The sequence below is a fragment of the Dreissena polymorpha genome, chromosome 12, assembly GCF_020536995.1.
Source record: "Dreissena polymorpha isolate Duluth1 chromosome 12, UMN_Dpol_1.0, whole genome shotgun sequence".
Taxonomy (NCBI): Eukaryota; Metazoa; Mollusca; class Bivalvia; order Myida; family Dreissenidae; genus Dreissena; species Dreissena polymorpha.
Genome location: NC_068366.1, coordinates 64,732,085 through 64,757,551, shown reverse-complemented (window position 1 = coordinate 64,757,551; position 25,467 = coordinate 64,732,085). Strand labels below are relative to the sequence as shown.

General features: G+C 36.7%; 1 protein-coding gene across 1 annotated transcript; it reads left to right on the top strand.

The window, feature by feature from the left end:
- The first annotated feature begins 82 nt into the window (after positions 1–82).
- On the top strand, positions 83–23,635 carry LOC127852934 (zinc finger protein 474-like). Its single transcript, XM_052387014.1, has 7 exons — positions 83–338; positions 6,660–6,992; positions 13,529–14,602; positions 14,900–15,104; positions 16,269–16,446; positions 18,129–18,309; positions 20,511–23,635. Exons 2-7 carry the CDS (start codon positions 6,677–6,679, stop codon positions 20,666–20,668), a joined length of 2,112 nt encoding a protein of 703 aa, XP_052242974.1. The 5' UTR covers positions 83–338; positions 6,660–6,676; the 3' UTR covers positions 20,669–23,635.
- Positions 23,636–25,467: the final 1,832 nt, after the last annotated feature.

Sequence of the window (25,467 nt, the reverse complement as noted above, 5' to 3'; positions counted from 1 at the left end):
GGCATAGTGTTCATCTCTAAAAAAATAAGATCATTTGTGGTGCTTTCACTTTCACTTTCGGCTAATTAAAGTTTTGTTCTACTTTTTACCGATATGTTAAAAAACGGGTGAACCAAGTGTCCCCATTACATTTTACATAGTTTTAATAATTCTGTTGACACCATATATTTCCCGTGTGTGATTAATGTGAAACAAAGTGTGATGAATCACCAATTTACAATTTTTACAGAAAACAACGACACTTTCTGCTTGGAAATGCGGTTACCATGTGTTTTGAAGTTGTTGTTTATAAATGGCCGCCTTCTGTAGTTACAGCAATAACAACATGCGTTTATGATGTGAGTTGTATAATGCTGCAAAGATTTATCCAAAATCTCTTCTTTTTGTGAACATAAAACTGTATCAACCCCCCTCAGCATACATATTGATATGTTTAATATTCCGTGAGACTACATGTAGCCACTTAACGATGTTGCAGTATAGCACATAAACATATTGAGCATTTGATCAATAGATCTAATGGTATCAATTTTGGTGACCAAAAGGGTTTTTGGAAATCATTTTAAAATTGACCAAAATAATACAATAAGGATAAAAAGTATAATTACTTCTGATTAATATTTAAAAAATGTGTATTATTTTTAAAATAGATTAATTCTCTGTACCAGTCAATTATATTTGACATGCCCATGTTTTGGTGATAAATTGTGAATGGAATCAGTTTCAGTAACATGCATACATTTTTACATAGCAAGTGAAATCCATGAATACAATATTTATTATATCTAAAAATACACATCTTAAATGTTTCAAAAGAATAACTGCAATATTTTCACAGTGATGGGTAGTATTTCTGATGCTATTAAATGTCATTTTATAAAATATAAACTTATGTGAACAATGGCATATTTTACCAATATGATTAAATACAACTTGCAAGATTTTGAAACTTAAAATTAATGAAATAAAAGACATTTCATCCAGTATTTTTGCATGTCAATGATATTTAATAAATAAAAGTGCATCAAGCCAAAATCATTTAAGGACCAGCACCATTTTAAAATACATTGTACTCAAAAACTTTAAAATACATTAAATGATTGAGCTATTGTTTATATTGTTTCAGTTTGTGCTGAATCATTGTGCTATTGATTATATTGTTTCAGTATCTGCATATTTTTTTATGAATATACAATGATTTAATGAATAAGTGATCAACTATTACTATATCACATTTCCAATACTCTGAGTATTCAAATCTGTTACGCTACTTTAAACAAGACTATTGCCAAGCAATATAGTCCCCTACCGGCTCCAACATTGTCAGAAATTCCACCATTGTCAGAATTTTTGTTGTTGCCATAGCAACCAGAATTTTTGACGTAGGAACAAAATGAAATGACGCGCATAATGTTCATATTGCCATCTATCCATGTTACAAGTTTCATGAAAAAATATAAAGAACTTTTAAAGTTATCGCAGGATCCAGAAAACCACCATTTTCAGCAGTAATTCTAGTCTATTTGTTGCCATAGCAACCATAATTTTTGACGTAGGAACAAAATGAAATGACGTGCATAATGTCCATATTGCCATCTATCCATGTTTTAAGTTTCATGAAAATATATTAAGAACTTTTAAAGTTATCGCAGGATCCAGAAAAATGTGACAGACTGACAGACAGAGTGCAAACCATAAGTCCCCTCCGATGAAACCGGTAGGGAACAATAATAAATTAAAACATATTTATATCTTTTGGCAAGTACAATATATAGCAAAATACACAACCAACGACCTCATGGACATATCAGTTTCGAAATACCTTTCCCCTGGCTCAAGCCGGACACGAGCAAACCACTCCATCAAGTTTCTGCCATTATCGACATCCACTTCATACTATCGCCACAGCTTTTTTCCAAGTATAATTGCCACCTGGAACAACCTACCAGCCTCCATCGCTGAATCCCCTGACTTGGTATCCTTCAAGCGTGGGCTAGCAACAACCAGATTCTGAATAAGTTGTCAGCGCCAGCTACAAAGTAACTCCTAATGACCCCTCGTGGCTGTGCCGGTTGAGGTTCAATCCTCTCAGCGGCCACCGTAGCCGGAGAGGCATGAGGGAGAAGGACGAAACGTAGCTGGTGTTCTGCTTTACTTTCCTTCTGTCTTTTAACTATCAAGCTCTTCTTACTTTACTGTCCCTCACTCTTTATTCTTATTCTTTCACCACCCGTTGCATAATAATCATGCGTGATTGCAGTGATGTACAATGTAGATGTAGACAATAGCTCCTTGGGATTATGTTTACACATTATTGGCAGTGTATTAACGAAAAATATAATTTTGTTTTTTTCTCATCTTTGCCAGTGGTCCCATCTGGCCACCAACCTGCTTTCTCCATGCGTCTCGGTTCTGGGCGAGTGTCTCCAGCTGCCCACATGTTTGGCCCATCTGCTTGGCATCAGCATCCAGGTCACGGCGCCAGGTGTTTCTAGGCCGCCCTCTCTTCATTTTCCCTTGGGGGTTCCATGTGAGAGATTGTCTTGTCTTATTGGATGCAGGCTTGCGAAGGGTGTGGCCTATACAACGCCAACGTCTCTGAAGGATATCTTCTTCTTCAACTGGCTGCTGCTTTGTTCTTCTCCATAATTCTTCGTTGGATATCTTGTCTAGCCAGTGGATCTTGATGATCTTCCTAAGGCAGGTATTGATGAAGACCTGTATTTTCTTTATGGTGGTGAAAGTGGTTCTCAAGGTCTCTGCTCCTTAGAGGCGTAGTGGCTTCACGATGGTATTGAAGAGCCTAATCTTGGTGGTGATGCCAATTTCGCTGGATCCCCAGATGGTCTTCAGCCGATGGAAGGCTGCTCATGCTTTTATGATGCGAGTTCTGTCCACCTACTCCAGCACCTTGCCCTTGAATGTGAGGGGTGTGTTTTGGATACGTTGGTCCTGAACACCTTGCTCTTCCTTTTGTTAATGGTGAGGCCCAGTCTAGCTGAGTTAACGGCTACCATGTTTGTCTTTTCCTGCATCTGTAGTTGGGTGTGGGTTGGAAGAGCCAAATCATCGGAAAAGTCAAGGTCTTCCAACTGTTTTCAGAGTGTCCACTGAATTCCATTCAGCTTCTTCTCCGTCAATGTCTTTATTACCCAGTCTATGGCCAGCAGGAACAGGAAAGGTGAGAGTAAGCAGCCTTGCCTCACACTGGTTCTCACTTGAAAGTCATCCGTGAGCTGTCTGCCATGAACGATTCTGGAGGTCATTCCTTCATAAGACTTCCTGATGATGTTGGTGACTTTTCTTGGCACTCCATAGTGTCTCAGAAGTCTCCAGAGAGACTCACGGTCAACACTGTCAAAAGCCTTTTCATAGTCAATAAAGTTGACATACAACAGCAAATTCCACTCCAGGAATTGTGTTAGAATGATGCGCAGGGTTGCGATCTGATCCATGCTCAATCTCTCCTTTCGAAAGCCTGCTTGTTGGTCACGGAGATGCGGGTCTACTGCGTCTTCGATTCAGTTCAGCAGGATGCGATAAAACACCTTTTCTGTGATGGACAACAGTGTGATTCCTTGGTAGTTGGAGCAGGTACTGATGTCGCTTTTCTTGGAGAGCTTGATGAGGTAACCCTCTTTCCACTCTGTTGGAATTTCTTCTTCTTTCCATATCTTGCTGAAGAGTGGGTGTAGTAGCTCCACACTGGTCTCCACATCAGCCTTAAGCGCTTCTGCCAATATGCTGTCAGGTCCTGCAGATTTTCTGTTCTTCAATTGCTTGATGGCGCTGCTGATCTCTTCCTTTGTGGGAGTGCAGCAATTGCTTTGCAGATCGTTTGTAGCTGGCAGAATGTCCGGTGGGTTCGCAGAAGCTGGCCTGTTGAGTAGCTCCTGGAAGTGCTCAATCCACCTCTTCTTCTGCCCTTCTTCATCTGTTATTACTCCTCCATTTTTGTCCCTTACTGGCCTTTCTGTCTTGTTAAACTTTCCTGCTAATCTCTTGGTGATTGAGAACAGATCTTTAGTTCTGTTCTGATAGGCTGCCTCTTCCGCCTCTGTTGCAAGCGTCTCTAGGTAGTTCCGCTTGTCTTCTCTTATATTTTGCTCGACACTCCTATTTGCTTCGGTGTACTCTTCTTGGGCTTTTACTTTTGCGGCTCATGTTCTGCTGTTGTTAACACTCGCCTTCTTTTCTCGTCTTTACGCAACTTTCTGAAGTGTCTCTGCTGATGTCCACTCCTTGTGGATGTAAGACTCTGAGCCCAGTAATTCTTGGCATGTTGAAGTCACTGCTTCTTTCACGCTCTGCAAATTCTGCTCTATCTTCTCTTCTTCAAGCAGCTCCACTAGGACCTGGAACTTGTTGGAGAGAGTGAGCTTGAACTCTTCTTACTTCCAGGTGCCTTTCAGTGTGACAGTGTTGTAACGTTGGCGTAGTCAATGGCTGGGCCTCCCTGTCTAACTCCTCTTCAGCTTTAATTCCAATCTGGCGACAAGGAGATGGTCCGAAGCAAGGTCTGCTCCTCGCTTGACATGTACATCCTGAAGAAAGTGATGAAACTTCCTTGCGATGCACAAGTGGTAAATCTGGTTTTCTGTAGACAGATATAGTGACACCCAAGTTTCCTTGTGTATCCTCCTGTGATTGAAAACACTTTTTCTGATGACCAGGTTACTTGTGGCGCACAGGTCAGTGAATCTCTCCTGGTTGTCGTTCATCTTGCCTAACCCTTGCCTCCCCATGAATTCCTCGGTTGTCACTGCCGATCTTGGCGATGAAGTCACCCATTAGAATGATGATGTTTCTCTTTTGTCTGTCTTGTATGATAGTTGACAGTCTATTGTAAAAGTTGTCCTTTTCATCCTCTTTACTGTCGTTCATGGGGGCGTAGCACTTGATTATGTCCACGTTGATCCTCTTCATTATTGTAAGGAAAGAGGCCGTCAAGATCCGTGGTCTGTGTGCCTCCCATCCGATGAGCGTTCTCTGTGCCAACATGGAAAGCATCAGGGCTACTCCCTGGGTGTGTGCTGCATCCTCCTGCTCATGCCCCAAGAACAACAGTGACTCACGGACCGGAAGTCAGTCGCTTCTGCCCAGAGCCAGTCCATCTTGATTCACTGATCCCTAGGATGGTGAGGTTGCACTCTTTCTCATCTCTGCGGCCACTTGTGCTGTCTTCCGGGTCTCGTACATGGTTCGGACATTTCATGTACCGATGGTGGTTGTGGTCCTGGTGGAGATGATGGTCTTCAGCCTGATTGCTTCTAGTTGACACAGGATTCCGGTGTCATACATCCTCCAGCTGGAGGTCACCATCTCCCAGGTCTGTGATGTCTGTTGTTATTCTGTTTGGCGTTTCTGTAGCAATAAGGTTTCAAGGGTAGGGTAGCTAATATTACGACTAACCCTCATCCTTTTTCAACGCAGGCTTGGGACCGTTCTTGGTGGAGTTTATTCTAGACATAGGAAATATGAGTGATAAATATACAAAGGTTTTGAAAGAAATAGAAAAAAACAAGAAAAAACAATAGAATAAAAAGGAAAACAGAAAGCAAATTAGGATGAAGGATTGTAGATGTGAGGACTAGGATTAAAAACGAAAACGACTTTTCATAACCGGATTGTTAAGTGAATTGCCAGTATTCTTTTATTTAAAAAATATTAATAAAATAATCAACAAGTAATAATTAAAATAAAAACAAATTAAAAAGCAATTAAAAAGTTGAGATACAACACTGGCTATATGTGTGCCACAATCCATAGACCAGTAGCATCTCAACATTAATATTGTATTTGTCTAGTGTTTATGCCCCTGGTATGGTAGCATGTAGCAGTAGCACGGACAGTCTGTCCGTCCTGAATTCTGTTTTTTGAATTTTTTCTTAAACACTCGTCAAATATTTACATGATTATTGGTATGTGATTCTACCTGTACGAATTAAATAATGATCAAGTTTACGTTTTGTTCTGGTCTATTGATTGATTGCAAGGTAAAGGGCCTTGGACTCCGTTGTTGTTTTCCAAAACCCTTCCTGATACTTACCTGATTTAATGTGTGGGGGTCTACCTGCATTACTTTCAAAGCTGAGTTTTGTTTTGGTCCATTGATATTTGACTTTCATTTTAAAATAAACAAGATAAGATATGTCATATTATGTACTCTTCCTACCTCAAAACTTTGAGGTCAAATATCAAAGAGATATTTTAAATTTTTAAGACAAAAGTGGAATAAGTGGGCCATTTGCGCCTTATTGACACATGTCTTATTGTACGCATGAACCAAATCACACTCATAGTCCTACAGAGTTAGCTAGCAAATATTCTGCTTAGGTTCATAAAAGTCTATGAACAGTGCACTAAAACATGAACTAATTAAAACTCTGCAGCGGTATTAGCAAATTGCTGACTAAGTTATTATTTAAAGTTGTCATTAATTCATGTAATGAGTGAAACGTGAGCATTGCAACAAGTGAATACCTCTGCAGAAATTAGAGATAAATCAATTAAACAGAGAAAAAACAACACACACAAAATGTTTTTCTTACTATAATTACTATATAAACCTATTGTTATATCATATAATGTAATTCTTTTTTCCCCATAACTTGTTGCTGATTTACTCATATTTAACAACATGTATTGTTTATTTGTAGCATAGAGGACTGCAAACATGCCCAAGAAGACAGTTGTATGCTACATATGTGGGAGAGAATTTGGTTCCTCGTCAGTAACCATTCATGAACCCCAGTGCCTCCAGAAATGGCAAGCAGAAAATGAAAAACTCCCGAAATCACAGCGTCGAAAGACCCCTACCCGTCCAGAAATTCTACCCTCTGTTGGTAACGGAAGTAACACAGATATAGAGCGATTTAATGAAGCTGCCTGGAAGAGTGCTCAAGGCCAGTTGTTACCATGTGAAAACTGCGGGCGCACTTTTTTACCTGATCGACTGGAAATCCATCAAAGGTCATGTAAAACAGTTAAAGGTGAGGCTTATATGTAATATAATTATACTTTAAGAGATGTTTTCAGTATGGGAAATACTTAAAGTAGGTTGAAGGTGGCATTTTTTACATGTTGCTTTTTTTTTCTTATTATGCCCCCCCTTTGAAGAAGAGGGGGTATATTGTTTTGCACATGTCCGTCGGCCTGTCCATCAGTCGGTCCGCCCACCAGATGGTTTCCAGGTGATTACTCAAGAACGCTTAGGCCTAGGATCATGAAACTTCATAGGTACATTGATCATGACTGGCAGATGACCCCTATTGATTTTCAGGTCACTAGGTCAAAGGTCAAGGTCACAGTGACTCAAAATAGTAAAATGGTTTCCAGATGATAACTCAAGAATGCTTATGCCTAGGATCACAAAACTTCATACGTACATTGATCATGACTGGCAGATGACCCCTATCAATTTTCAGGTCAAAGGTCAAGGTCACAGTGAATCGAAACAGTAAAATGGTTTCCTGATGATAACTCAAGAACATTTAGGCCTAGGATCATGAAACTTCATAGGTACATTGATCATGACTGGCATATGACCCCTATTGATTTTCAGGTCACTAGGTCAAAGGTCAAGGTCACAGTGACAAAAAACATATTCACACAATGGCTGCCACTACAACTGACAGCCCATATTGGGGGCATCCATGTTTTACAAACAGCCCTTGTTTCAAATTGTTGAGGTCTAGTTGATATGATTAGTAAAAATGCTGTTGTTGCATGTAGTCATCAAAGCTTATTCTGTTTAATGTCTCTTATAAGGAACAGAACAGAACTTTATTTAAAAAGGGACAAAGCGAATTATTGTTTTAATTTTTAAATTTTCACATATAAGTAATTAAACATTATAATCCCAGCCTTAAACATATATCAATGAAATAGTACAATGTCAAAACACTATATTTCTAGACTAACCTTTTTTAGCCCCAGTCAAAGGCAGAGGGATTTAGAATTAGCGTTGTCCGTCCGTCCATCAGTCCGTCTGACGGTCTGTCACGTTCATGGATCTCAGAAACTATATAAAGATATCAACATCAAACTTCATGGGTGTTTAGATATCAAGGAGGAGAAGTGCCATGCAAACAAACCATAACCCTACACTTTCTTAAATAAGAGTTATTGCCCATTGTTGTTTTTTTGTATGATGTAACTTTCCAGAGCTATCTCTCAGATACCATACAATACTTCAACATGAAACTTCAGGTGTATTGATATCAATGAGGGTGAGTGCCATGCACAAGAACCATAACCTACACGTTCTTAAATAAGAGTTATTGACCTTTTTAGCTCCACTGGCCAGAGGCCAGCGGGGCTTTTGTCATGGTCCTGTGTCTGTCGTGTGTGCGTGCATGCGTCCGTGCGTTAACTTTTTCTTTAAACATCTTCTTCTCCTAAACTACTGGTCTAATTCTGATGAAATTTCTCAGGAATGTTCCTGGGGTGAACCTCTTTCAAATTTGTTCAAATTATGCCCCTGAGGTCAAATTTGACCCTGCCCCGTGTGGTCAAAAAATTGAAAATTTGCTTATACAAGGCCTATTTTGTGAAAACATGCGGGACAACTCTTCTAAATATTGCATTTAAGTTTACAGTAGTTACTCCCCTTTGATTATTAATGTTTTCATAATAATACAGTGTAGTTGTGTGTATCATTTATGTGTTAATTGTTATTAGAGGTTGGGTGTTTTGAGCTCCACTGGCCAGAGGCCAGCGGGGCTTATGTCATGGTCCTGTGTCCGTCGTGCATGCGTCCGTGCGTGCATTAACTTTTCCTTAAAACATCTTCTTCTCCTAAACAACTGGTCCAATTCTGTTGAAATTTCTCAGGAATGTTCCTGGGGTGAACCTCTTTCAAATTTGTTCAAATTATGCCCCTGGGGTCAAATTTGACCCTGCCCCGGGGGTCACAAAAATGAAAATTTGCTTATATAAGGCCTATTTTGTGAAAACTTTCAAAATCTTATCGTCCATAACCATTGGGTCTAGGGCTATCAAATTTAGTATATAGAGACATCTAATAGTCCTCTACCAAATTTCTTCAAATTATGCCCCTGGGGTCAAATTTGACTCTGCCCGGAGGTAACAAAATTGAACAAATGCTTATATAAGGCCTATTTTGTGAAAACTTTCAAAATCTTCTGGTCCATATCCATTGGGCCTAGGGCTATCAAATTTGGTATGTTGAGACATCTTATAGTCCTCTACCAAATTTCTTCAAATTATGCCCCTGGGGTAAAAATTTGACCCTGCCCCGGTGGTCACAAAATTGAACATATGCTTTTATAAGGCCTATTTTGTGAAAACTTTCAAAATCTTCTCGTCCATAACCATTTGGCCTAGGGCTATCAAATTTGGTATGTAAAGACATCTAATAGTCATCTACCAAATTTTTCAAATGATGCCCCTGGGGTCAAATTTGACCCTGCCCCGGGGGTCACAAAATTGAACATATGCTTATAGAAGGCCTATTTTGTGAAAACTTTCAAAATCTCGTCCATAACCATTGGGCCAGGGCTATCAAATTTGGTATGTAGAGACATCCTCTACCAAATTTCTTCAAATTATGCGCCTGGGGTCAAATTTGACCCTGCCCCGGGGGTCACAAAAATGAAAATTTGGTTATATTAGGCCTATTTTGTGAAAACTTTCAAAATGTTCTCGTCCATAACCATTGGGCCTAGGTCTATCAAATTTGGTATGTAGAGACATCTAAAAGTCCTCTACCAAATTTCTTCAAAGTATGCCCCTGGGGTCAAATTTGACCCTGCCGCGGGGGTCACAAAATTGAACATATGCTTATATAAGGCCTATTTTGTAAAAACTTTCAAAATTTTCTCATCCATAACCATTGGGCCTAGGTCTTTCAAATTTGCTATGTAGAGACATCTTTTAGTCCTCTAGACTACCAAATTTCTTCAAACTATGCCCCTGGGGTCAAATTTGACCCTGCCCCCGGGGTCACAAAATTGAACATAATCTTCTTGTCCATAACCGTATGGCATAGGGCTATCAAATTTGGTATGTAGAGACATCTTATAGTCCTCTACCAAATTTATTCAAATTATGCACCTGGGGTTAAATTTGACCCTGCCCCGGGGTCACAAAATTGAACATATGCTTATATAAGGCCTATTTTGTGAAAACTTTCAAATTTTTCTTGTCCATAAACGTATGGCATAGGGCTACCAAATTTGGTATGTAGTGGCATGTAATAGTTCTCTTCTTAGTTTGTTCAAATTATGCCCCTGGGGTCAAATTTGAAACTGCCCCAGGGGTCACAAAATTGAATATATGCTTATAAAGGGCTTATTTTGTGAAAACTTTAAAATCTTTCTGTCCATTACCATTGGGTCTAGGGCTACCAAATTTGGTATGTAGTGACATCTTATAGTCCTCTACCAAGTTTGTTCAAATAATGCCCCTGGGGTCAAATTTGACCCTGCCCTGGGGGTCACAAAATTGAACATACACTTATATAAGGCCTCTTTTGTGAAAACTATCAAAATCTTTTTGTCCATAAACATTGGGCCTAGGGCTACCAAATTTGGTATGTAGTGAAATCTTATAGTTCTCTACCAAGTTTGTTCAAATTTTGCCCCTGGGGTCACATTTGACCCTGCCCTGGGGGATCACAAAATTGAACATATGCTTATATAAGGCCTATTTTGTGAAAACTTCAAAATGTTTTGTCAATAACCATCCAGCCTAGGGCTATAAAATTTGGTATGTAGTGACATCTTATAGTCCTCTACCAAGTTTGTTCAAATTATACCCCTGGGGTCAAATTTGACCCTGCCCTGGGGGTCACAAAATTGAACATATGCTTATATAATGCCTATTTTGTGAAAACTTTAAAAAATGTCTTGTCCATAACCATTGGGCCAAGGGCTACACAATTTGGTATAAAGTGACATTGTATAGTCCTCCACTTAGTTTGTTCAAATTATGCCCCAGGAGTCAAATTTGACCCTGCTAGGGGGCCACAAAATCGATTATATGCTTATATAGTGCCTATTTTGTGAAAACTTTAAAATTCTTTTGTCCATAAGGCATAGGGCTACCAAATTTGGTATGTAGTGACATCTAATAGTTCTATACCAAGTTTGTTCAAATTATGCCCCTTGGGTCAAATTTTACCCTGCCTGGGGGGTCACAAAACTGTACATACGCTTATATTGGGCCTATTTTGTGAAAACTTAAGAAATCTTTCTGTCCATAACCATTGGGCCTAGGGCTACCAAATTTGGTATGTAGTGACATCTAATAAACCTCTACCAAATTTGTTCAAATAATGCCTCTGGGGTCAACTTTGATCCTGGGGGATCACAAAATTGAATAAACGCTTATAAAGCGCCTATTTTGTTAAATCTTTAAAAATCTTCTTGTCGAAAACCATTCAGACTATGGCTACCAAATTTGGTATGCAGTAACATCTTATAGTCCTCTACCAAGTTTGTTCAAATTATGCCCTTTGGGTCAAATTTGAGCCTGACCCGCAGGTCACAAAATTGAACATTATATACGCTTATATCTTGCTTATTTTGTGATAACTTTTTAAGATATTATTGTTCTTAATTCTAGGACATAGGGCTACCATATTTTGTATGTACATGTAGTGAGATATAGTAGTCCTCTGCAAAGTTTGCTCAAATTATGCCCCTGAGGTTAAATTTTACCAAGCCCAGGGGGTTACAAAAGTGTACATGTGCTTAAATAGGGCCTATATTTAAGTATTTGCACATGCAGAGAATATTCGTTTCAGCCTTTTTTTAGCAGTGGAGCGATACAGGGCCATCATGGCCCTCTTGTTTGTTTTTGTATTGTCTAACTTTTCAGGGGTATATCTCTGATATGTTACAAGATTTCAATATGAAACTGCATGGGTGTATCAATATAAATCAGGAGTAGTGCAATGCATAAAATATTTTTTTAGAATTATACCATATTATATCAAGGGATTTGCATCCTTCCATAAACAAACTTTATTTGGCGAGGGATATCAAGTCAACGAATTTGTTTCTTTCTTTAAACATCTGAAAATCAAACCATCAAATGTCTAGTATTTTACTGGATAACAGAGAAAACTGTTTTCCATTAGGAATATGGTCCAAATAATGGCTATGCAATCACCCAACAATAGTCCTGTTAGTTGTGTATGTGTTGTTTTATACTGGGATGAAATAATTCAGCTGATCTGAGCTAAATTTTTATCAATATGTTATGTGTTGATTAATGTAAATTTTGAACAACTCTTGTAGTACATAAAGTGTTTTCAAAACACAAAACACTGAATCCCTGTTTTCACACTTAATGGGTCACAGGTGAGTATAGCTCATGCTAATGATTCTGATGGGATATTACAATAATATTTGTCACACATTCAAGAGCTAAAGTCAGCAGAAAAAAACATAAGTAAGAAGTTGTGCTATTGTCATAAATCACATTTGCCTGCATGGTTTGAACAGAATGACAATTGTATTATTTTGCTAAAAAGTATATTTGATATAATGAATTATTCATATGTATATATGGTATGAAGTTTATATCTTAAAAATTGATTTTTTGTTTACAAAGTACAGTTTTATTATTTGTGTTTTTTTACTTGTTTGTTTTATTAGGTAATATGGCAAAGTAATTGTACAATAAATGAAACTGTGAAGATGATATATTAATAATTGAGTCTGGTTTTGGGAAAACTTGGGTTAATGCATGTGAGTAAAATGTCTTCCCTGCTTATATATAGCCTGTGCAGTCTGCACCTGCATTTAGTCCAGTTTTCCACTAATATGGAGGCTCAATAATTCTGGATAACAGATGGCATCTTGGAAAAATAATACAATTAATGAATGCTTATGATTTGCTGCTTTACACATGCTTAAAAAGAGGTTATCAAATAAAGAATTATTTTAAAGATGGATAAATAAGTTTTCAATATTGCTTTATTACTGGTACCCACTATTTTATACTGTTATGCAAAGTTACACATTTTAATCTAATATTCAATTTCTTCTCCAACTTAGAATGATAACCTTAATGAGATAACATGCTTTCATTCCATCTTCACAACCAAAACAAATAAACTGGCATAGAAGTAAACATTAATGGTTGATATGTCACACCCGTCAAATATTGGCAAACTTGTATTGATTTTCTCCACCCATGCAAAATTAATATCTAAAGTTCTAAACCATTACCAATAGATATGCAAAATCAATAAATATCCTGTATATACTATGCTATACTGATCTTAACTCTGCCTGAGTAGTTTTCTTAAGATTGTTTAATGTTGACAAAGAGAGTGGAATAAAGTTTTAACGTTAATGTTCATATACAAGACATTTAATACAAGAGTATAGATTTAATTTTGTAAGTGCTGTGTGATTTTTAAATCATCCATTCAGTGAAATGTTGGGATTAAGTGAGTTAAGTGAGTATATTTGATCAATATTGTCTGTTCTTTCACCAGTATTGATTGTGTGGTTTCTATGTTCCTTGTAAGGTTTATATGTTCCATGTACAGGTAAGCAGGCCTTAGCAGGCGGGAAACCAAATGTGAAAGGCAGTGCAGAAGCTGACGTAGATGAGGAATTCAGACCAAAAACCGCAGTTGTGTTGAAGCCGAAAGTTGTGAACGAAACAAATTCTGTTCCTCTGGAAAAACAGGGAACAAGACAGACTGGTAGTAATCCTGGGACTCCAAAGTCTCAGGTTTCGAATGGTTCGGGCAACACATCTAATTCCTTAAAACCGGGAAAGCAGATTAGTAACGAGTCAACGAAAATGAGGGACACACCAGGACCAAAGTTTGTTCTGTGTTATATATGTGGACAAAAATTTGGCGAAGCTTCAGTAAAAATCCATGAGCCACAATGTTTGGAGAAATGGAAAATTGAGAACAGTAAGCTTCCTAAAGGCCAAAGACGTCCATTACCAAAGAAACCAGAGATTTTACAGTCCGGTGGAAAGTATGACATAGATGCTATGAATGAAGCAGCGTGGAAAAGTGCTCAGGACCAACTCATACCGTGTGATGGGTGTGGAAGGAGATTTGCTCCTGATCGACTCCCTGTTCATCAACGATCATGTAAAGGTGCTGGTAAAGGGGGCTCTACCTCAGGACCAAAACCTACAGGCTCTGAGCCCAAATCTGGTCAAGCCTCGGGCCCTGGGGTTAAACGAGAAGGGACTTTTACCTCTGATAATCCTCATCCACCTAAAGCAATAGTCCCTCCAGGTCCCAAATTTGTGCTGTGCTATATATGTGGAAGAAAATTCGGTACCAAGTCCATAGATTTTCATGAGCCTCAGTGTCTGGAAAAGTGGAAACTAGAAAACGACAAATTACCTAAGTCGCAACGGAGACCTTTACCGAAAAAGCCTGAAATTGTTGGTGGGAGTGGGCAATATGATATTGATGCCATGAATGAGGCTGCTTGGAAGAGTTCCCAGGCTCAGCTTATACCATGTGAGAACTGCGGGCGGACGTTTGCTTCTGACAGGTTGGCAGTGCATCAGAGGGCATGCAAACCAAAGGGAGGCTCTGGAGCAAAGTCGAGTAGTGAGAGTGATGGGCCTGGCATGGTCAATCATCTAAGTAAACATTATGGAGTATAGACCTTTCATGAGTATAATGACTGACTTGACTTTGCAGGAAATGTTTAATACCAGTATCTCAAATTAAAATATTTCAATATAAACAGATTTTCTAAACCAGAATTTGCATATATTTTTGTAAACTTACACCTATTACATATTCAATACAGTATCAATCTGTATCAGAAAAAGTCCTAATTCGCTTCTAGAGGTATGCCATAAATTTTATTTTTTATGTAATGATTATATGTTTATAAAAAAGTATATGCTTAAACATGCTTAAATATCTCTTTCAAAGGTGGTCCAAAGCCACCGAAGGACACAGGCAAAGGTGGCCCGAAGACTGTGATATGCTACATATGTGGGCGTGAGTTTGGATCCAAGTCAATTCCTATTCACGAGCCGCAGTGCATGGAGAAGTGGAAGATCGAGAATGACAAACTGCCCAAGGGTCAGCGAAGACCTGCACCTAAGAAACCAGAGGGCATAGCCACTATGTCAAGGTAATTGTGTGTTTAAACATATTTATGTATATTATTTTTAGCTGGACGAATCCTAGCTATACTATGACGTGGTCATCTTTTCTAGTAAAAGTAAATGCGCCACCTATCAAGTTCTCTGTTTCGTCGACAGATATTAACATTTAACTACGCACAATGTCATGTGATTGGGGTCATTGTATGTAGCTTATACTGTCCTAGTGTAATAAGCTTACTGGTAAATGAAGAAACTACAATGTTAATTAAATTCAACTACATTTTGTGAAAAATCTAGATAATTGACTTGAACACATAACTTGTTTGAGTTTATAAATTTTCAGAGTTATGATTTAATACATGTTACTGCTACAGTCATTTACCTTTTGATATGTCTATGTAATCATTTTCTCAGGTGATATACAAAAAATGTTCTTTACACTATCAAATGGAATTATAGTAGATAGCACTGACTCTGGACAGCTCTTGTTTTGTATTCCCTGTCAAAGGAGGAGGGATATAGAATTTGTGCTGTTAGATCATTCTTAGGCCTGTCACAAACTTTTCATGGCTTCATCTCCGAAACTGTATTGATATCAATGATGAAAAGTGCCGTGCTAAAGAACCATAACTGTACAGTTTCTTAGATAAGAGTTATTGCCCTTTGTTGTTTTTGTATGATGTAACTTTTCAGGGCTATATCTCAGATATGATACAATATTTCAACTTAAAACTTCCAGGATATCACTTAGGAGGACTGTCATGCAAAAAAACATAATCCTACACTGTCTTAAATAAGAATTATTGCCATTAGTGGATTTTGCATTATGTAATTTTTCATGCTGTATCTAACATATGCTACAAGATTTCAACATGAAACTTCATAGGTGTATAGGTATCAATGAGATAAATTTCAGTGCGTATACAAACAAGTACTCTACACTTAATTATTTTTTTTATGTATATACCATTTTTTAAAGGGTTTTCACCCATCCATAAATAAAATTTATTTTTAAGGGGATATCCATGTTATGATGCTGCTTGTGTCATGAGCATTATTTGGCTTTAAGTTCATAAAATGTATGTAAATATATCAATATAAAGAGTTTTTCTATCTTCTTATTTGGTAAGCATCCCCACCTACCACCAAGAAAAAGTAAAAACTAGTCAATATAAAAAAATTCTTGACAGGGAACAGATGAATGACATGGCCTGGGAGAATGCCAAGGCTCAGCTGCTACCATGTGACAACTGTGGGCGTCGGTTTGCCCCTGACAGACTTCCTGTTCATCAGAAGTCATGCAAGCCCAAGGGTGGGACCGGGGGAGGAGGGAGTGGGGGAGGGGCAGAGCCTGTCAAAGAAACCAAGGTTTACTTTTCTTGCATATTGAGGAATTCATAACTTTCTTGTTTTTAAACAAAGCAATTGTTATACTCTCACAAACAAAGGTGGAGAGGAGGTATGATTATGTCACTTTGATATTTGATTTGTCAGCTGATCAATTCACATAAAAAGTGAGTGATTATTAGCTCTACTTGCCGAAGGCCTGAAGAGCTAATGTCATGGCGTGGTTTCCATTGTGCGTGCGTTAGACTTTATTCTTGTTTTCTTGATTAAGTCCAAAGTTTTGATCCAATTCTTTTCAAACTTGTTCAGTGTCTTTATATTAATATGGACTCGAACCCTATTGAAAATGGGTTACATCAGAGTAAAAAGTCCAGAATTATCTCCCTTTGAATTTGAGAAAATTGTGAAATAAGGCTTGTTTACGCAATAAAGTCCACAGTTTTCATCCAATCATTTCCCATATTGCACAGTGTCTTTATCTGAATGATGAGTCAAACCCTATTGAAAATTTTAGCAATATTGGACTTATAAGTCCAGAATTATCTCCCCTTGAATTTGAGAAAAAATTAAAATTCAGTTTTTTTTATGTGATAAAGTCCATAATTTTCATCCAATATTTGGCAAACTTGCACAGTGTCTTTGTATCAATGAGGACTCAACCCCTTTTTAAAAAAGAGCAATATCGAAGCAATAAGTCCAGAATGACCTTTCCTTGAATATGAGAAAATTTTGAAATACCGCTTGTTTACCCAATTAATTCCACAGTTTTCATCCAATTATTTCCAAATTTGCACAGTATCTTTGTATCAATGAGGATTTGAACCCTATTGAATATGAGCAGTATTGGAGAAATAAGTACACAATAATCTCCCCTTGAAATTGAGAAGAGTCTCCTTGTTTGCGCGATTAGGTACACAGTTTCCATCTTATTCTTTCCAAACTTGCACAGTGTTTATAGCAGTAGAGCGATTCAGGCCTTCATAGGCCTCTTGTATTGAAATTTCAAATATGTTCTTAATAGCATGAAGTGAGGATATATCACACTTTTCTAGTCCCCTTTTATCCTAAAAGTTATTTGTTCTTAATGAATGTATCAAACACCAAAGCCTTCTTGGGGTATTAGTAATATTGGTAACAAAGATCTAGTTATTTTTTTAATGCTCCCCCAAAATTAATTTTGGAGGGAGCATATAGTCCCCGCTTTGTCTGTCCGTGTGTGTGTCTGTCTGTCCCTCCATGCACAATTTTTGTCCGGGCTATTTCTCAGCAAATAATGACCGGAATTCAATGAAACTTTATGGGAAGCTTCACTACCAAGAGGAGATGTGCATATTATCAGCGGGTTCTGGTCAGATGATTTATCACAGAGTTATGGCCCTTTGAAATTTTCTATAAAAAAAGTATTGTCCCCCAAACTACTGTGCCCTCAAGACGTTTCCTTTTATCTGAATATATAGTGCAATATTCTGACAATAAAAACGTTTGGGGAGCATCACCCGTGTCCGACGGTTTCTTGTTTTTAATCGTTTATTAAAATGTTAAATTATTGAAAATAAAGATTTACTCATGCTCTGCACTTCGTTCAATATAAGACCTCAATGATTGAGTTGTTGCACACATTATAAACAAGTTTTACATTTACTTAAAAAGTATGATTATGCAATATGTGTGTTTGTCATTGCAAGAACTCTCCCACTTTGCAGGCTCCAGTGATCAAGAGGCCTCCCACTATGATCTGCTACATCTGTGGTCGTGAGTTTGGAACCAAGTCTATCGATATACATGAGCCCCAGTGCCTGGAGAAGTGGAAGATAGAGAACGCTAAGCTACCCAAGGGCCAGAGACGACCAGAGCCTAAGAAACCGGAAGTCCGCAAAATTGGAGGTAATTGTTTGAAGCTGGGTCTAGTCAGTAAAAAGATTTCATGCTTTTAAAATTCTTCTATGGTTGAGTTTGTAGATTTTAAGTTGAGTTCAAATCTATTTATTACAGCTCAATTGCATCAAACGCCTTATGCTTAATGAGACACTAATGGTTTTGTTTCCTAGTTAGGATCATTGCTTAGTGTCTTTTGATAGATCCTTAGAATGCTCCGACAGTGGGGATCGAATCTGGGACCTCCCTGTTGCTAGGGAGACACCATATCCACAGCAACACAGTTTTGAGGGACTTAGTTTAGTGATAACTGGGCCTTTAGTTTAAGTTAAATATGTTCACTGCAGATTCAGTTAAATGGAAAAAAAATTAGTCCGTCTCAGGAAAACCAGGCATACTAATGCTTGATAGGTCAGGGCCAGATCGGGTACTACTTAAATGTAACCCAGGTACTCTTAAGTATACTTAAATGTACCCTGGGTACGGTAAATATACTAAAAGGTACCCAGCAAATTACACTGTACCATAGTTTTATTACCCTCCAAAATCCGATGTTGTTAACGTGCTAAGTAATACATAACAAAATTCTCTTTAAACAAAACCTGCCTCAACATTCTTTTTTTAGTATGAAATTTGATAAAATAGAGGCCATTTAAAAAATATTGGCATATATGCGAGTACATTTTAGTTTATTTTCTGTACCCGGGTATGTTTAAGTATACTTCAGAGTACCTAGGGTACATTAAAGTAGTACCTGAGCCGACAATGACCAATCATGTCTTACTATTTGTGCATGAAGAATCTGTCATCATATGAAGATTTCTTCTACACAAAACTCTAGTCTAGGAGTATCTTCCCAGATTATCTGGTGCAGACTGAACAGGGTAATCTGGGACATTTCTATATGCACAGACATTAAACGCTTTTTTCTAGAGACAGGCATATTGATATTTTGTATTCTTTAATGTTTTTACTGATTGTAAACTACATGAAATTTGAAAATACCTTTTTTCCAAAAAGTGCACCTTAGTTTTAAAGTTATTGATTTATGAACACTTGCCTTCTTACACTGCAATAATTTTGTGTTGTCCCACTATAATGTATTTTATAATTTATAATGAAGGTACAAATTGCCTTTTTCTCTTAATCTTGCCTTGAAAATATTTGTATTGTGTACATTCATTATAAACAAATTCCATTTTGTCAACCTTAGTGTTGGTTTAAAACAAAACATTTATTTATTAAAGCGGTTTGCATTCATTTTTATTAGACAAAATGTGTTCAGATATTTAGTAAGTATGTTGGTTGATGTGGAATATTTGCAACATGTTGATTTGTTATTAACATAACTAACTTGATTGTTTAAACTTGTTTTACAAGAACGTTGGTTGATTAGTTTTTTAATTTGTTAATGAAATTTGCCTTTAGCATAGTGTTTTATCATTTAGAATTGTATTAGTGGCAAAAATGTACTCTTCATCCTTTATACTGCTTCACTGCAAATTGCTTATGCTGTTGAAAAAAGTTTAAACAATTATGTAGAGGGAGGTATAATACATTTTCAATAGTCCGCTCTTACAATATGTCAACTGTCAATGAATAGCCAAAATAGGCACTAAATAACATATCAGAAAATGTTGTATTCACCGGTTGTTTATAGATATATTTATTTAATTTTCTTATTTTGTCAGTATTCTGGGTTTATTGTAGAATCATCTTTTGTTATTGACTTTGTACTGAAAATTAGTAACATGAATATTAAAGAAAGATATGTTCATAAATTGACTTGGTAGTGAATTAGTTATATAAACTAGAGTTTCACAACAATCATAATATTTGTAGAGTTAGATTATTGCTCTTGGGAATTGTAAGACAAACTTATGAATTCCACTCATTTAACTCATTAAAATGTCCATTTGAAATGATATTTGCAAAGTTTTTGATTTTTATTAGTGTTTAAGCATATAGATAACAGGACTTTAAAGACATGAGCCGTATGCAGTCTGCACAGGCTACTCAGGGGTAACACTTTCCTCTTTAATTGAATTTTTGCAAAGAAAATACTTATTTTCCATGAAAAATTCCAATTAAGCGGAAAGTGTCGTCCCTGATTAGCCAATGCATACTTAAAGCACATACATTAAGCCCAGTTTTCTCAGAATGATGCACAATTAGCCAAGGGTTACAGCATGATATACTATGTATTCCAGCTTCAGGGAAGTATGATGTAGATGCCATGAATGAGGCGGCCTACCAGAGCGCCATGTCAAACCTGGTCCCCTGCCCAAACTGTGGCCGTACATTCAACCCGGACAGGCTCCCGGTTCATTTGAGATCGTGCAAACCCAAGGCCCCGAAAGATGAATAATTGCAGATATAATTGACTTTTAATTTCTTGATATAAACAGTTCCCTTTGTTTGTTGTTGTTTCTTCTGTGGTTTTAGTCACTGGTTTTATAAAAGACTGTACATTACCTATAACTGAATCTGTATCTCATATAAAATAAGTGTTAGAACAAGTTTGATTGTGAACAAACTCCTTTACAATTTGAAGTCAAGTTATGAACATGCTTTTATTAGCACATCATTAAGGACATAGATTCACAAGTGTTTGAAGTGTCAATTAGACATGTTTTATTACATTTTTTTTAAGGAATCATGTTATTGATGACATTTTAAGATAAATACAAATGTCCTAAAATAAGAAAACTTATTTATTTGCCAACCAAACAAGTCAAAGCTTTTCTGTCAAATCAACAAAATTTGAAATATTTAAATTAATTGGTTTACAGTGTACAGGGTTGTTTATGTTATTAATAGGTAATTATTGTTTAAAACAATAAATACAATGTTGTATTTATCTTCTAAAAGACACTTGCTTGTTACCCATTAAAATGTAGGCCTTAGCAAACATGAGTAAACATTAGTCAACGTTTTGCTTGCCAATATAATGTAACATATAATTTATAATAACATTTTTTCACACTAAATATGAATAGTGACTCGGTTTCCTTTTCTATTTTTACTTATGCATGATTTTTTAGTCGTTCTTTTTTAAATGAACTGAACAGAAATATGAACAAGGCTGTCAGGTTATTGCAGTGGTTGTTACACATGCTGCACACCTAGGGGACCCGGGTTAATGCCCGCACTCAGTGCATGTGAGCTTGGTTACTGGTCACCATAACGGACAAGTTGTGTTTATTCCAGGCACTTTGGCATTGCCCTACAGAACAAGACCACAAAAAAATTGAATAACCTTTAGTAAAAACTAAATAGCTTGAGATTGCAGCACTGAATTTAAAAAAATCAAATCTATCATGAGTTAATTTGGATACTATAGAAGTGGTGCTTGAAAACTCCAAGTGCTCTGGACGCAAGGACCTCATTAACTGCAAAATACACGCATATTATACATAGAAAGGTACTGATTAACAAATAATAATCTGAAATTAGGTATTGTTTTAAAAAATTATTGTTATTTGAATACTGGGGTATTCACATCAGCACAACTATTGCACAAATCCCTATTCATGTATTGAAACAACTCAATGAGAAAATATCTAAAAATGAATAATATTTTTTTTATAAATGTTTTATGGTGCTGTACAACTTACCGGGCATTTGACTTTTTTTATACTTTTCCGTTATATGTTAAACTACCTATCAACCATTTGAACATTGTATCTTTAAAATTATGTTTTAATGATTAAAACAATTTATGTGGAAAGAATTCATAATTATTAAAATGTTACTTTCTAGCCAATAATTAGTATATGTTGTAATGCCTGAAAGAAGGAGAACAAGTCATCTAAATAGTTATTTTACTCATTGATTAGACTACAAAAAAATCATAAAAATATGGTGTGTACAACTGTGTAACTTTTTATGTTCATATAGTTTTTATAATGCTTTTAGATGGCATCTCTTTTCTATTATGAGGAACTTTATTGTACTGCCTGCATTAGTTAAAGTATGTTTGAAATATTGCAGTTGTGTAAACTTTGTAGAACAATACAAGCATAATTTAACAGATTCATTATTTTGGTGTAAGAATCAATAATATATTTAGACGTTATAATCCCTTTTAATATTTGCACATATTTATATTGTTGTGTGTGTTTTATGCTCATAGTATGTGTTTGAAAGTGTTATTTAAAGTATATTTACATTTCAAGAAAATTGTCCATATATTCTGTGATACTGCTTTGATTTTACAAACGTCAGATATCAAACTATTGTATATTTTAGTACATGTCTTTACCCAAATTCGTTACCATACCTACATTTTTTATTAGCTCATCTATTTTTTGAAAAAAAATTATGAGCTATTGTCATCACCTTGGCGTCGGCGTCGGCGTTGGCGTTGGCGTTGGCGTCGGCGTCCGGTTAAGTTTTGCGTTTAGGTCCACTTTTCTCAGTAAGTATCAATGCTATTGCATTCAAACTTGGTACACTTACTTACTATCATGAGGGGACTGGGCAGGCAAAGTTAGATAACTCTGGCATGCATTTTGACAGAATTATGTGCCCTTTTTATACTTAGAAAATTGACAATTTTGGTTAAGTTTTGTGTTTAGGTCCATTTTATTCCTTAAGCATCAAAGCTATTGCTTTCATACTTGCAACACTTACTAACTATCATAAGGGGACTGTGCAGGCAAAGAAATGTAACTCTGACTGGCATTTTGACAGAATTATGTGCCCTTTTTATACTTAGAAAATTGAAAATTTGATTAAGTTTTGTGTTTAGGTCCACTTTATTCCTACAGTATCAAAGCTATTGCTTTCATACTTGCAAGATTTATGAACTATCATAAGGGGACGGTGCAGGCAAAGTTATGTAACTCTGACTGGCATTTGGACGGAATTATGGGCCCTTTATACTTAGAAAATTGAAAATTTGGTTAAGATTTATGTTTTGGTCCACTTTACCCCTAAAGTATCATAGATATTGCTTTCATACTTAGAACACTCACAAACTATCATAAGGGTACAGTAAAAGGACAAGTTGCATAACTCTGGTTGTCATTGTTACGGAATTATGGCCCTTTTTTGACTTAGTAACTTTTAATATATGGTTAATTTTTGTGTTTCGATCCACTCGAAGTATCAAGGCTATTGCTTTCAAACTTCAAATACTTACATGCTATCATGAGGTTACTGTACCTGGCAACTTGAATTTTACTTTGACCTTTGAATGACCTTGACTCTCAAGGTCAAATTATTAAATTTTGCTAAAATTGCCATAACTTCTTTATTTATGATTAGATTTGATTGATACTTTGATGAAACTTCTCTTACCTGACATACCACAATAGACTTCACCCAAACCATCCCCCGTGCCCTCCCCCCCCCTCCCCCCCTCCCCCCCCCTAATTTTTTTTTTTTTTTTTTAAGATCATCTCACAAATGACCACCACACCCTCACACTATACCCCCACCCCACCCCCCCCACCCCACCCCACCCCCCAATTTTTTTTTTTGATTTTTTTTTTTTTTTTTTTTAAGATCATCTCACAAATTATCACCACACCCTCACACTATACCCCCCCCCATTTTTTTTTTAAAACGGTTATGTTTGAAATACCGTCCAACCATCGCACCCAAACCCCCCCCCCCCCCCCCCCCCGATTTTTTTTTTTTTTTTTCGCTTTTTGGGAAGATAATGTAATAAATGTCCACAACCCCACACTATACACCCCTCTTCACTCCACTCCTCCCTCCTTTGTGATTGAAAATGAGAGTCCCTTCACCTTTAAAAAGAAAATAGATGAGCGGTCTGCACCCGCAAGGCGGTGCTCTTGTTTTTACAAGTTTTTGCTTGACTGTTACAGACCATATATTTTATGTTTTACCATTTTTTGTTTAAGAAATAAACACATTTCCACTTCTTTCTATTGTTTTTAATTATTAATATTTAGTGTTTGCTATTTAATCAAATTAAGTGCGGATGATTGATGCATGTCAAGTGTAAAAAGTAAAACTGCTGCACGTCTGTCCGTATTAGTATAAAATGGAAATAAAGCAATAATTGTTCATGATCTCCACATCATGACTTAACATGAAACGAATTGGAACATAATAGCATCACACGGTTCAAAGCAACTCAAGTTAAAACGTTATCACATTGTATCTTCACTCTTATTAGCTCGGCTGTTTTCGGAGAAAACCCAAGGTATTGTCATAGCCAGCTCGTCGTCCGCTTCCGCCGTGCTAAAACCTTAATATTGCCTCTAAAATCAAAGTGCTTCCCCCTACAACTTTGAAACTTCATATGTAGCTGCAACTTGATGAGTTCAACATACCACACCCATTTTTGGGTCACCTGGTAAAAGGTCAAGGTCACTGTGACAAAACTGCACCCACAGCCGAGCGTTGGCACCCGCTATGCGGTGCTCTTGTTTTCATAATATCGTTAACCCAAAACAATCCATATCTAAGTGATACGCACAATACTTTTTAATGTATTATCTTATTTGTAAGGTAAATTAAATTACCAAAATAGAATCAATTTGCAATTCATTAAACTTAAAAAATCAAATTTGCTTTAATATTGTATTCGATATTTACTTAATTCAGTATTAAACGTCTTGCACCACTCCACTTTCCTCTGTTAACCGGTGTTGATACATGATGAAAAATGAGCCGCAAAATACGAAATTGGGTCTTTTGTCATATGGAACGCTGTCCGCTATAAAGTCTAGCTATGTTCTTGGCTTTATTACAAGCAAAAATGCAGCACAACTGATTTGAAAAGCTAAGCAGGAAGCCTTGGTGTAGATATAAACTAGGCTGATAAAACATGCATGCTTTCATGATCGATGATGTATAAACCGATATTAAATGTTTCAACATATTTTGCCAAAGGAAGAATTCAAGACTATAGACATTCATGATAACCCAAATAATATTACAATGTACGCGGACAAAAAGCTCAGATGTCACGTACTACATGTATTGCTTCGAAAGATTGTTACCTACTTTGATTTATTTCATCCTTTGGAAAATGTAGGTGTCTTTTTCCTATACGAAGATTTCATTCTTCTAATAAATAAATTATCTTTATAAGGAAGAATTTGAAACTTTAAAACCTCACTACCTCATATAAGTACATAAATGTACATATCATTCAGTAAGCCGTTTCATGAACTGTACTACTTTTGA

Bases quoted from the DNA above. Each gene is read 5' to 3' on its own strand.
- LOC127852934 (XM_052387014.1), top strand. From the start codon at position 6,677: ATGCCCAAGAAGACAGTTGTATGCTACATATGTGGGAGAGAATTTGGT. The intron at 14,603-14,899 runs GTAAACATTATG...TCTCTTTCAAAG, and splicing joins TGGCATGGTCAATCATCTAA to GTGGTCCAAAGCCACCGAAG. The intron at 15,105-16,268 runs GTAATTGTGTGT...AATTCTTGACAG, and splicing joins GGCATAGCCACTATGTCAAG to GGAACAGATGAATGACATGG.